The sequence below is a fragment of the Neofelis nebulosa genome, chromosome 1 (assembly GCF_028018385.1).
Source record: "Neofelis nebulosa isolate mNeoNeb1 chromosome 1, mNeoNeb1.pri, whole genome shotgun sequence".
NCBI classification, from domain to species: domain Eukaryota; kingdom Metazoa; phylum Chordata; class Mammalia; order Carnivora; family Felidae; genus Neofelis; species Neofelis nebulosa.
The window spans coordinates 32,080,334-32,094,057 of NC_080782.1; the positions used below are offsets into that span (position 1 = coordinate 32,080,334).

Genomic DNA, 13,724 nt, shown 5'->3' on the forward strand with positions numbered 1-13,724 from the left:
GGAGAGTGTTTAAAAGTGTCCTAGGGCAAAACAATGTCTAATCACGGATCTTCCCAACACACACAGAAGTTTCCCCAAGTGGTCTACACCAGCCTGGACCAGTCCACACAGTTGTGTCTTGGTGAGGTCAAACATGGCTGAATAAAGAACAAGGAGAGGCAAAGGGTAGGTGTGAATCAAGGGTTCATTAATAAACGATTTTTATATTGGATGTCAGTAGAAGTTGTTCTGATACAGGTCTTATCCACTAGACTCCCATTAAACTCCCAGGAAAAGAATATGTGTAGGCCTAAAAGAGGAGAATAAGGCATTGAAAGCTAGCAGACAATAATTTACTCATGCTCTTGTTTCACAGATTTCCACTTTCTCTTCACCTGACAATCCAGAATATACTAACATGTGCTCACTGTAGACCGATACATTTTATACCTTGACTCTAATACATCAACTCAAAGCAGGGGTCAAATAGAAGAATAAACTGATGGTAACACATGAGATTCTGCCATTCCAGTTTATTGAAATGAGTAAATTTATAGCTTTATTTGCATACAGAAAAAAGTGCACAAGAAAATAAGTATGTACAAAACAGTTGTGTGGCTGATCATCACTTTCAAAATTTTTCTACTTTCAAAAATTCAACTACCTAGAAATAATTGCCTCCAGTTTAGCACATTCAGGTATTTGGACACATAAAATACTATTTCAGGTCTGTGTTCATAATGACTGAGTAGGGAGCCAGATGGAAAATTATGCCATACATAATCAGCTATTACCATTAAAAATAAAACCACAGGGCTTTAGCTTGGACTACTTGGGGCTGATCAATAAAGGTCCATGAGGCCACCATTTGTTTAGATCCTGAGCAGTCATCCTCCTCTTCTACTCAAAGGTAACATTGTATGGTTGATTAACGCCCACAAGAACCTGAGCATTAGGGGTCAAGAGACAACATTTAAAAAACCAACATAAACATAACAAAGTGAAACTCATTTTGGCAAGAACAAATCCTTCAGAAATTTGCTAACAATATGACTGGAAATGAACTGGGAGAGTTTCCAAGGTTATGAGGAGAAAAATACTGCAGACATTAGATTTTCAATGATAACACCAAATACTTGTTTTACAGCTTCTCTCCCCCTTCCCCACCATTTATCTTCCTACTAACTATGAGACTGTGGCTTCAAGAAAGTTTTCCAGTTACTTGATAAAGGTCTAGCATGACCCCAAATAAGCACCTAACATGTTTGGCACAATCACATTGAACTTTGTGATGTGTTACTCTTCAGAATACAGTCCTTCATTGCTGAGTTGAGTTCAGTTTTTCTTCAACATTAACTGCTCTTCTGGAACTTCAGCTCAAGAGGATGGCCTCCTATTCCATAGAAAGGATAAAGGTTGTGTCCATTTGCAGTTCCAGTTACTGGGCTTAGCAATTACTGAGAAGGCAGAGACATTTCAGATCCATGAATCATTAGGTATTTTTACCCCATAAAACTCTGTTGCTTGTGAAAGGGAAGTAATGCCATATGAACCCAGGAGCAAAACTGACTGAAAAAAGAATCACAGGGAAGAGGAGAGGAGAGACAAATAATGCTTTTCCCTCATTTGCAGTATCTAGCAAGAGATTGGAAAACAAGAGCAGTCTTACCCTTGAGAGAAAATAATCTTCAGAAAGAGAAACTATATTTTTAAAAAGGTTCTTAAATGTGTCAGATTCCCAAGTGTCTAGAGGTTGGACTTGCTTCAAATTTACTTTAAAAATTCTCTCTAAATGTTGATATGAAGCAAGACTTAAGAAGGTGCCTTGTTATGCTATAACCTTTAGGTTCTTTGCAGTAAAATAGAACCCCCAAACAACTTGGAACCGTAAGGATTTTAAAATGTATTCAAAACAGTGTCATTTGAGGAGCTGTGATGGCTGCATCTCCCAACCAGAGGGCCCATGGTAGAGTGTTCTAGAAAGTTCTAGAAACACACTAGGCAACTGTTCAAATAGGGAAACTACTTCATTTACATTAAGCTAGAGAATTTAAAGTCTTAATTTATTTAAAGCCATAGATTCAGTTTAGCTTTAATCTAAACAGAAAGTGAAAGACATTTTACAAGTGGAAGAGGCAACAAGAAATAAGGCAACAGCTAATATGTCAAAGCTGGAACAAGAACAGAGGTCAAGGCGTCTGGATATTAGCTTTGTCCTTGACTAAGGCCAACCTTTTTGTTCCTCTGGATAGTCAGCATATCAAGTTCCTAGAGAAGTGTAGAGAAGAAAAAACCTGTGGTTAATATCAATGTATTAAATATGAAGTCATCATTTAAAACATCAGTAATAGAAAAAATAAAAAATAAAAAAATAAAACATCAGTAATAGGATCTCCTAGGGCTGATGTGAGAGGCTTAAATAAGATAGTAAGTGTGGAACCTGTAATAAAGTGATTAATGCAAGTGTTCACTAATATTAACTTTTTTCTCCCATAACTGCTCACCCACCCCAAAACCGAATCTGTAAGTTTAGCAAGTTGACCAAAATAATCCTTCTTTCATGACCTAAGGAAGAAAGGGCCTTCAGGGAGACCTCTAGTCAATTCAGTTTAGTGCAAACGATCCTCCTAGACTCCAGATACAGTTTATTCCTTTCTGTTTGTCCAGGTTTGCCTCCTATGGAGAGGAGGGTGAGAATGAACTTCTGTTAAGACTTCTAGCCCTTCAGTATCTTGCACTGCTCTATTGGCATTAGAAATCACCAGGCTGCTTGTTAAAATGGACCTTTCCTTAGCACCAGACTCCTTGGGCTGCAGTGGGGCCCAAGAACTTGCCTTTTCAATAATCTCAGCCCGTTCTCTGAAGCAGATTTTATAGAAAAGCACTTTAAGAAACACTGTAATTATAGAAGGTGAGTGAGGGGCAACAATCCAAATTGCAAATAAAGCCAATCTTACTGTCTGTGTCAGATTTAAGATATTTATCTACTTAAAATAATTAAATTCTAGATGGGTCAAGACAGAATTGAGGAGTCCCACCTGGATGGGGCAAGACTAGAAAAAATGGGTTTGGGTTCCTTTCATTCTTATTTATTTATTTATTTATTTATTTTTATTTATCCCCTACCAGCTATGCCCTCCCTCCTCGAAAATGCAGACAAGCCTTCTTTCCTCCACTAACTTTGATCTTCTAAGATGAGACAAAGTTGCTTCCATTCCTTGTTGATAAAGAAAGGGCCATGCTGAGCCAGCAAGGCAGTTAAGGTAGTTACACCTAATAACTTACCTATGACGTCCGCTAGTGAGAACAATCAACCAGCAGACTCATCTGCGCCCATGCTGCTTTTAAAGGAGATACAGGCAGCTGTCACCACCTTTGAACTTGATACCCTCAGACTATTTTGGACTAACTTTGAGACCTCTCGCAAAATAATAAATTGATTTGGAAGGCAGAAAATGTGATCAGCATCTGTTTAGCTGACCTGTTCTGCAGCTTAAAAGGTCTTCAGATTTCGAACCTTCTATAGGAAATAAAGTAATGCCTTTGCAATCACTTCAGTGTGAAGGTTAAAAAAACCAAAACCAAACCAAACAAAAAACAACTAGAAAGTTATTATGTGTTATATGCAGAATCCGAAGCAGGGTCTGGGCACAGAGCTGTCAGCACAGAGCCCAACACAGGGATCGAACTCATGGACTGTGAGATCATGACCTGAGCTGAAGTTGGACGCTCAACCGACTGAGTCACCCAGGCACTCCCTTACTATTGTTTTTTAATGTGTGTAAGAATTCTTTTCTTAAGTGCCCAGCTTATTCATTATTGAATTAGTTAAGCACAGATTTACATGTCTATTCCTTCTAAGTTGCAGAGATTTAAGCTGGTACCAATTCTAAAATTAAAATTTCACCCTCATCCCCTGTGCCATGCTTTCTTACCAAACTTAAGCTTAATAAGATCTTCTACTTACAGAAGTTAGGCAAAAGGATTTCCAAAAGGATCCCTATATACATCAGGAGATGTGGGTTGAGAAGCCATCTATGAAGATAAAACCATTCAGTCAATAGGGTTTAATTACAGTTATGAAGGAAAAAAAAAAAAAACCCTGCAATTAAGATTTCTCAAATTCCTTTAAAAACCACTTGGGTCCCAGAAAAATGAGATATTATATTGGTCTACAATGATTTGTGTCTGCCTGATCGTAACTGGTGATGCATATTTATTCTTTATACCGGTATTAAAGTTCAGATGAATTTTGTCTGCCTCTCCCAAATGAAAGGTACTGTTGTTATGAGATAAAGATTGTGGGTGGGAAATCAGGAACTTAAATCTTTGAAAGATTTTTAAAGATAGTATTATTTTGCTCAATTTTCTCCCACAGTGCTTTTATGAGCCAGGCTAAGTGAGATACAAAAGACATTTTCTATATGATACTCATTTCTCAAGCTCAGGATAGTAGCCCCTGGAAACATAATCTCTCTCCAGTTTGAGTCGATGTTTTCACTGTGATGGTTCTCAGTGGCAAAGCTTATTTAAATATCCTTTACCATCAAAGAGTTATCATTCAAACAAGGTTAATTCACAACACAGTAGCTCTAGGTGGCATGTACTTTGGAGCAACAGCTTCTAGTAGATACTTACAGAGGCTTGTGATGAACTGAAAGAATCTTTAGAGAAAGGGTTCTCAAATGCATTGTCAGATTTGGTAACTGGCAGGGAACCCTGTCTGGGAACCGGCTTTGGTGGTTCTAGAAGGGAAAAAATGCCAAGTAGTCAGTAGAAAATCTCTCCCCAAATATAGGCAAAAGTCCCCCAGTCAGGCTTATCTCAGAAATTAAAGTTCCATACTTTTGAAATTTACATCATGGAACAAAAATCACCACCAAATACTAGGACTCCCAGTGATTATTACAGGCAAATTCATCACGAGGGGAGGCTGTGCGTATTTACCTGAAGTGGAAGAGATTCAGAATTCCCTCACTTAAGGCCGTGTAGTATGGCTTAGGCTCTGTTTTACAGCCTTCCAGGTACCACAACCCACTGAATTTCAATAGTTCTTGGCAGCCCTTTTAGGGATTGTCACAAGAGGGCAGCATTGGGCCAGCCCTTAGAAAGAGCCAAGGTAAACAGTTCGTTCCATAAGTAACTAACTGGTCAAGTTGTCTCCATAACCACTGATTACCAAAGAAAGCGAGCCTAAGGCTCTTGGTGGGTGGAGGAAGTTTCTTCTAAGGGACTCTGCGGACCCATATGACAGTGGAAATACTTGTTGGTACAGTAGGCAGAGCAGTGGGTAGCTTACCATTGATCTTTTTCAACAGTTGATTAGCATCAAAGTCATCATGGTCTGCATTCTCCTGAGGAATGCCAACTTTGCTGTTGAAATAACTGGAGAAGGCACTTGAAGTCCCAGAGGAAGTCTGCTCTCCCTTCCTTGCAGGCACAGCAGGTGGTTGCCGAAGTTGAAAGTCCTTGAACATTTCTTTCACTTCTTTCACTTCTTTATCCCCAAGTGGGTCCAAGGCAGTGAAGGCATCACTGGAGATGTCCTTTGGAGGGCCAGTTCTGGGAGGTGGTTGAGGAGGAGTGACCAGGAGAGAGGAGAGCATAGGAGGGGGCTGGGAAGACATAGCAGAAGTTGGAAAAATGTTGCTCTGGAAAGGGTTCCCCAAAGAGCTTGTTGATGACCAAGTATTGGGTGCCACAGAGGCTGACGGGCCCCAAACAACAGGGCCTGGAGGGGAAGTTGAAGCTGCAAAGGATGACGGCTGATTCCAACTTGGAACACCTGGGCTTGTGGTAAAAACAACTGGCTGACTGAATCCTGAAGGCTGACCACTCATCATGGCTCCCGGGACCACTGACGCCGACTGATTGAAGACTAAAGATGTTGGGTTCCATGGTCCTGCCTGAGGGGGACTAACTGGTATACCACCTGAAGAAAGCAAGAGAAAGGACTTATTAGGACACAAGCTTGAAGACAATTCTTGAGTTTCAGAAAGCACAACTCTCTGGGGGGCATTTACAGGGCATCTACATGGTAAACACCTTCCTTAAGCCTTAAAGCTGACATGGAAATAAAGGCCCCAAGAGATTAGATTACTCTAAAGATTAAGTAGCTAATGCAAGATAGCTGGCATTCAAATGTTGGTTGCATTTTGAAGCCCTTTCTTTCTACCACAGCTTTTTAAACTTTTCTCATTATAAGAGGAATACAATCCATAAGGACCTAGTCATGAAAAAATGAGTGCTTATCATACTGATACATTTCAAACAGCTAGGACACAGCCTGTCAATAGCATGAATGTATTTGTTGAGTGAATACATTTATATAAACAAACCATGCTGATTATGAACTAGTTAATTAAGATAATCCATTGGGTACTCTGAGTCACTGACTTGATCTTTTCATTTGGCAGTTGGCTCACGTCTGGAGTCTTATGGAAACCAGCTATCATGCGTGTATATTAGGCCTCAACATGCTTGCATCCTGAAGAAACCATTTCAGTTTCCTTGCTTTTAAATGCTGCCAAGGTTGACACAGCCATATAAAAGGATGATAAAATCTGGCTGATGCCAAGATAGTTTAAGACTTTTATATATATAAATGTGGAGGAAAGGCTGGTTATCCTGGGAGAGCTGTTTCAAATAAAAGTGCTTCCTGCCATGTGTCACTCACTAAACCTTGCCAGAAGTCAGAACAGAATACTTCAAAGAATGAGGGAGGGAGAGAAGACAACATGAAGCGAAGCAAAACCAAACCAAACAAAACAAAAACAAACAAAAATATCCCCCCCCAAGACAAAAAAACTATACCTTCTGAGGTAACTAATTGCCTGTGTCCAGGCATCTAATCTTTGTGGGGGGGAATGACTCCTTCTCTAGTGTCTTTGCCATGCGGATTAAGAACTGGTGAAATTGTTAAAATACAGGTCTCTCCAATATCTTCTCCCTCTACTTGAGAAACAAACTGCCACCACAAACAAAAAATCTAAATTCAGCCTCATACCATTCTACGAATGATGCACTGCTCTCAAAATCTACTTGCTTTGAGCTTTGGAGTAGAGTGTTCTTTAGTTATGAAAGTTTTCTGACTAAACTAAGAAAGGGCCTCCAAACTCCTAACTTGGGTTAGGAATGTTTTTGTTTCCAGAGTGAGAAATATTTTAAAAATGATGTTCAGGGGCTGATGTAGCAAGCAAGATATTCTATCTTGAATTTTCTTAGTATTGGAGATTAACGTTATTTGACTCAACTGTATCATCATGAGTGCTAGTCATCTGGCCATGACACTGTGTGATGTGCTCATAGACAGTGGTAGGTTTCAGAAAAGGCCATCTAGCTAAATTAACATGTTTATTTTTTGAGGTTAGGGAACTGGGTACAAGAATATTCATTATTAAAATTGGGAAGCTCACAGTCTGTAACAATATCCTGGTAACCCAGGAATACCAGCTCCAAATCCATCACCCTATTTTCCTGTTCTGCCTCCTTGGCATCGAGGGACAGGACTACTTTTTTTAGTGGAAATTAATTCAAATACTCATTTTGTGGTTACAGAAATCAGACTTCATGTACACTAAAGAACATATGTATTTTTTTTTCACAACTAATCAAGGGAAAAGTCCTTTTGCATTCCATAATATGGGGTTCTAAAAGTGGGTTGGGTTTGAGTGAAGTTATGGCTAGCATTTTAAGGCAAATTTATTTAAATTTTATTAACCAAAGCCAGAGTCGCTCATTAATAATTTACGTCAACTGAATGTGCAAAGTGGGTAGAATTTTATCATCTTTCATGTCTGGATGACTTTTGCCTTTAGTAAAATGTATGGCTTTAGTCATAGATGCTGTTAGTAGGAGTGGTGGTGGTTAAAGAGACAAATATTGTATTTGCCAGGAATTAAAGGCTTTCCCAGTATATGCAAATGTCAGCCTTCATTCCCATCTAGGAGATCCCATGCACTGTGTTTCCAAGACACTCAGGGCTCTGCTGGAGAAAGTAGGGGCAAGAGGTAAGGAAAAAGAGTGTGAGTATAAGAAGTTAATTTTATTACCTCTGGTGCTAGATTAAAACACAGGGTAGCTAGCCAAATCTGAAGGCTCAGCTTTCTACATTACCCTCTCCCCACCCCCCAGTTCTCCAGAAGAGACAGTCCCCCAGCTGGGTCTAGCGGAAGCCAGACCTACAACCTTCCATGGTTTGGCTGAGGATCCCTGCTAGTGGACAGGGGCTATACTGTAGAGCTCAGTTTGAGTCCCATGTCCAAACTTGGAAGAATCATCAGTATTCTGCAGTTGTATACCCCAAGGCCTCAACAGGGGCACCTAGCCAAAAAGCTTCACTTCGTCTGAATAAATTAACAGTTATAGGGTCCAGCTGTATTTTCGAGCTGACTTGTTAAATATTGGCTGTAAAAATTCTTCAGGGCACTGATATTAGACTGCAGAGCTCTGTGATGTGATCTAGTCGCAGGCAGTGAGCGCAAGCTCTCAACGTTTCTACAAGGAAAAGCACCTTCCAGCTCCACCTGGGGGACAGGGAAAGGAGCGACGCAAAAAAGGGGAAGCTCCCAAGACACATGAAGTTTTTAGAGAGAGTCTTGATGGTGTAAATGCAATCAGAGACCTGAAATAAGTTGGTTTCTCACACTCACATTGATTTCAGCCACTCAGCAGTTGGGTAACACCCCACTCTTGTCACCATACTCCAGATATGATTGAACAGATTTAATATGACAAAATGGACATATTTTCCTTTGCAGGAAAGCAGCAGGGGAAACAAGCAAACAAACAAATAAACAAAGGGTCCTGATAACTGACTCTGTAGGAGGCAGAGAAAACCAAGAGCCCTGGTCAAATATTACAAAATGGGGAAGAGAGTCCCTCTTCATCCATAGTTCCCCAAACCCCTCCCAAGACAGAGAGTCTGTTTGGAGCTTATGGAGGTGCCAAGAAGCAGAAAATCAAAGAGAATTCCCAGCAGGACAGCAAGGACTATTGTCAGGGTTTCTGAAGACTGTACCGCGGAGGCAGAAAAGAACTGGAGGCTGTGGGCAAAGAACAGCAGTGCCAGTCCTCAGCCAAGTGGCCTTCCCCAGTGTCTTGCTTCAGAGTGGCTCAGTGGCTCACGTGAGCTGAAGACACATTTATGAATGAGCCCCAGCACATCCTGGGTATCTGATAACATCCCATCTCTTCCTTTATCTCTGTGTTCTCCTCAACTTCAGGTTTCTGGCACTTGTCTTCCAACTCTACTAAGACACTCAGTGGGCCAAAATATGGACAAGGAACAGCTAAGGCTGAAGTATTCAGAGACTGCTCAGAATATATGCCTGTCTCATACACACTGTATGTCCAGAACAGAGCTGGGCTGAGAATCTAAGACTTTCATTCTATGACTTACACTTGCATTGGACTTAACTTCTATCCCTCTCAGGGGAAGGATAGGATACGATATCCTATCCAAGAAGCATATCAACTTAATAGGAGATAGGGCTTTGATCTAGTAAACTAATCACCAGTTTTTCCAATGCAGATCACAGATAAGACTCTCCCAACTCCACCCCGTTTCTCCAATGAAGCTGGTCTGAGCTCCAGAATCCCTTACAGTTGTCTTCTGTAATCCATTGCCACTTGGCTCAGGTAAGTGCGATATTGATCATGGATTTCTTCTCACATGCCAACTCCAGGAGCCAAACTTCAGTTACAAGTCAAGAGTACCAAATGAGGGCGGGGTGTACAGAAGTAAAAGTGGGAGAAAGTCTCCCCAGGATGCTCAGCTCTGATGTCCCTGGCACCTCAATGGATCTGAAGTACCTTCCTCCTTTGCCTTATAATCTTATGAGTGAAAGCAACAGCAAATCTAACTCGATCTTTGGCACCTACCTAGACCTGCAAGGGGTCCCACTGGGGTAGAAGCATTTGTTTTGAAGAGATCCAGAGGGTTGGTCTGTAGGGTTGCAGACTGTCCTGTAGGTGATGTCTGGCCGGGAGGTTCGGAGACAGGAGGGGTAAAGATGTCTGATGCAAGCAAGTCTTTTGCTGGAGACTGATAGGGCGAGAGGGAGATACGAGAGTTACTCAGTAACAGTTGAAAGGCAGCTTTATTCCGTCTCTTATTCTGTTACCTCAAATTTGGGAACCACACAAAGAAAAGCTTTTCCTCTTACTGATAAACTACAAAAAGCCAACCCTTCCCCCCCTCCTCCTCCCCGCTCCCCCAGCCCCCCCAAAAAAGACAGATCCCTGCAGTGGACAGAATATTGGGTCTTGGTAACTGATGTAAAGAGGACTGTCAAGGTGAAATCTATTTTACTCATTTACACATTCGTATCTGTCTGGTCTCCTTGTCAGCTAAAAGCTTAAAGCTGGGAAGGAAAGGACAACTATAAATAAATAAGTAACCCACATTTTTTTGATTATTCTACTGGATTTAAATAAGTCTGCATAAAGATGATACTGCAGTCCAACTATGAGGCCAGCCTGCACATTCTAGTGAGATTTTTAAAAAGATCCTTACAGAAACCACATTTTAAATTGCTTTTGAATGAAGTGATCATAGTAAATATATAAATCTCTCTTAAAACAATGGATTATTCAGTCAGCATTGAATAGAGGAGGCAAACTCCAGAATTTTCCACCACCACCTTGGATATTAATGCAACATGAGGGGTGGGGGGGGGTGTTAGTGTGGGTAAGGTACACAAGGAATCACAAGAACCCTTGCCCTCCCCTTCCAGAACGTGACGATCAAACTTACCAGAGGTACAGAAGCATAGCAGCATTAAAAATGGAAAAACTTGTGTTTAGTTAATAATAAGTGACAAGACATGCAAACAGCAAGCAGGGCGTGAAAACACTGGTGAGCGAGCTCAGAAAGGGTGGCGACTGGAGGAAGGTATTCCTGGAGAAAGATGTGCCTTATCCCACCGTCTATTTTACAGCCACACAGGAAACTACAATAGCAGCAGGAAAGAGAGATTGCATCACACCACCCTTTGGTACCGAACATGCATTCTGCCAATGGATATGTGGAGAAGACAATTCACCTTAGCAGTCCTTCTGCCTCGTCCTGGTTTGGTACTTTGTGGAGGTGGGATAATGGCTATGGAGTCATGTGGTGAGGACTGGACAGAGCTTTCCAAGTCCTGCTTTACGCCATTCGGTACGGACAGTCCTTTGGGAGGGCTTCCCACAAAAGGGTTCGGGGAGGATTTGACATGGAAGCCGTTCTGTTCTCTTTCAGATACCCCATTTTGAGTTCTCACTGCTGGCTGTGTTTGCGTACTTGAAAAGGGCCACGGGCCTGCCTGAGCTTCCTGTTTGCCAGTCCGGTTAGAGATTTGGTCAAACTGCTGACCAAAGTAATCAACATCCCCATTCAGGGGCCCGTTACTCAGTGGAGGAGACAAACTACTCAAATTCTCTTTCTTCTGATCTGAAGATTTGAGAGAATCGAACGAAGAGGGTGTCGATTGGTCTGGCTGTGCGAAAGGATCGTCACGGAAAGGATCAGGATTAGGGGTGGGAAAGAAGTTGAGATTGGCAGAAAAGGCATTTTCAGGCAAGAAAGCTGCCTGAGGCTTTGGTCGAGGAAGAGAGCAGGAGGTAATGCCATTTGTTAAGAATGGATTTTCTCTTAAAGAATTCTGATTGGTGTCGATTTCAGAGTTTAGATCCACTAACAGGATATCTTTGCTTTCCTATCACATTTGGGAAGAAAAAAAAAAAGAGAAAAGAAAGTGTTAGTCCATGTCGTGACTTCAAATGAGAAAGCTACCTAAGATGATCAGGACTATCAAAATTCCCATTAAAGTTTTGTCTTGACAGACAGATTGACCATTTTCTCCTCCCATCACCTCCCTGAGTGCATTCTTTACTAGTGGTGAAAAGGTCCTCCCTGGCCCTCCCTGCCCCTTGACTTTTTATTTAGGTCTCAATTTTGCTGGCCCTTCATTAAGTGAAATGATATTGTTGTTTGCTCTAGTCATGTGTCTCTTACCCTTACAGACTGGCTGAGTTCATGATCAGCATTGTTCCAATTCCTGCCTTTGCAAGTCTTAAAGGAAACTGATTGCAAGTCACTCTAAGCAATTATCTGAGTACATTGAGCTTGAAAGTAAGACAAGACCTCTGACACCTAACTCTGCTTCCCCACCTGATGCACGGTCCCATCCCGTCCCATGTGTCTACCCTTAGAGTCATGTAACAGTCTCTCTCTAAATGACCAAATTCATTGCCTAATATTTTATAGTTTCGGTTGTAATAAAATTTAAGGTCAAATATATTTCCCTATAATTGGTCTTTCCTCTAGGGGGCAAAAACAGATTTTCCCATCACATCACACGGTATGGCAGGTATGCCTCTTTAAATATGTAAGGATCCTTTTGAAGGTGCTAGTCAAGCTGGATCTCTCATTCTCATCATCCTAATCTCTGGACACATCCTTTTGTCTGTGTCCTTCTAGAAAGAAGAAAGTGTTACTCAACTACTGATATATAACAACATATCACATTAACCTCTCGCATTTGTGCATTTTTTTTTTATAATACAGCCTAGAGTTGCCCAGGTTGTGACAGTAATCTCATCTATTTGGTGAATAAATTCAACTAATCTTTAATTTATGTACAATCTAATCTTTACTTCATGTATAGGATGGAATTTGGGCTTAGAGTTAATTTGAAAAACATACCAAATACCTAACTCTACAAATTATATTCCCTCTCTATCGTTTTTCTGGTATATTAGTTACTCGTGTTCCCAACTGTTAGATAAGATATGCTTTTTAACATAAAATCAGCGAGTTTGAAAAATCTGACATGTCTTTATTCAGGTCAGTGACATAACTAATTAAGGTTCACCCTGGGATAGGACTGTCAAACTGACACACCTTCTTCTGACCAACTTTGATCCATTAACTACTCATCTATGCTAGCTGCGGAAGAATATAAACAATAAACAATGCCTAGCTGAGATGGAAGTTAGAGGTCCAGCATCACCCTGATGCTGGATATTTTTGATCACTGGGACAAAAACAACTTAAAGGGAATATGAAATTCTCAAATTAGTAAATAAAAATAGGCCTCCCTGGCTTTAAAAGAACATATTTTTAGAAAGTCTAGGTCCTCAGTCAGACCTAATTGGTAATCTATTTTTTGGCTTCCTTTACTGTTAAGTATAAAAACACTATTTTTCAAAGCCAGTTTTTCTCCATAACCATAAGAATTTGTCAGAAGAAAGAGCTTGTAATTAAAAAAAAAATTTTTAAATCAAAGAAATGGATTGGAAGATCTCTTAATGTAGGGATCCGTAACAATCAAGAGAGGACAAAACATATTGCAAAAGTTTGTGATTTCAATATTTATTCATTTATGATGAGCCACCTCTGGGTTAGAACAGTTGGGTGTTCACAGCTGGTAGGGTTCTCCTTTTCAAATACTTCTGAAGAAGTTCTTAGGACACCAAACAGGAGCCACAATGTTAGACTTCTGAATAGTCACCCTATAAGTAAAATGTATAAGGCTCTCCTCAGGTTGGGTTTGTTGTTAACCCAGGATTAAGAGTCTAGTTCATAGGCCACAGTGGAATGATGTAAGACTCCTCATCCACCTCCTAGGTCAGAACCTCATTAGTTCTTTGTTGCATTGTCAACATTGCAACCACTGGGTCATCATCTGAGCACCTGAGAAACAAGCACTGGTAACATGAACGTGAAATGCAATCAATCCCTGCTCTGATGGGGCTTCAGT

The 13,724-nt window shown here is 40.8% G+C and overlaps 1 protein-coding gene across 4 annotated transcripts in view; it reads right to left on the reverse strand.

Moving 5' to 3' along the window:
• Positions 1 to 497: 497 nt before the first annotated feature.
• DAB2 (DAB adaptor protein 2) overlaps positions 498 to 13,724 on the reverse strand; it is a 70,297-nt gene continuing 57,070 nt past the window's right edge. For 3 of the 4 annotated variants that reach the window (XM_058718206.1, XM_058718224.1, XM_058718196.1), the window contains 6 exons: positions 11,025 to 11,678; positions 9,862 to 10,024; positions 5,279 to 5,911; positions 4,618 to 4,724; positions 3,947 to 4,014; positions 498 to 2,247 (listed from right to left, as the gene is read on the reverse strand). In XM_058718206.1, coding sequence (XP_058574189.1) covers positions 3,952 to 4,014; positions 4,618 to 4,724; positions 5,279 to 5,911; positions 9,862 to 10,024; positions 11,025 to 11,678 — 1,620 coding nt within the window. In that variant the 3' untranslated portion in view covers positions 498 to 2,247; positions 3,947 to 3,951. The remainder of the gene's footprint in view (positions 2,248 to 3,946; positions 4,015 to 4,617; positions 4,725 to 5,278; positions 5,912 to 9,861; positions 10,025 to 11,024; positions 11,679 to 13,724) is intronic. The other variant, XM_058718215.1, reaches the window with a different exon arrangement.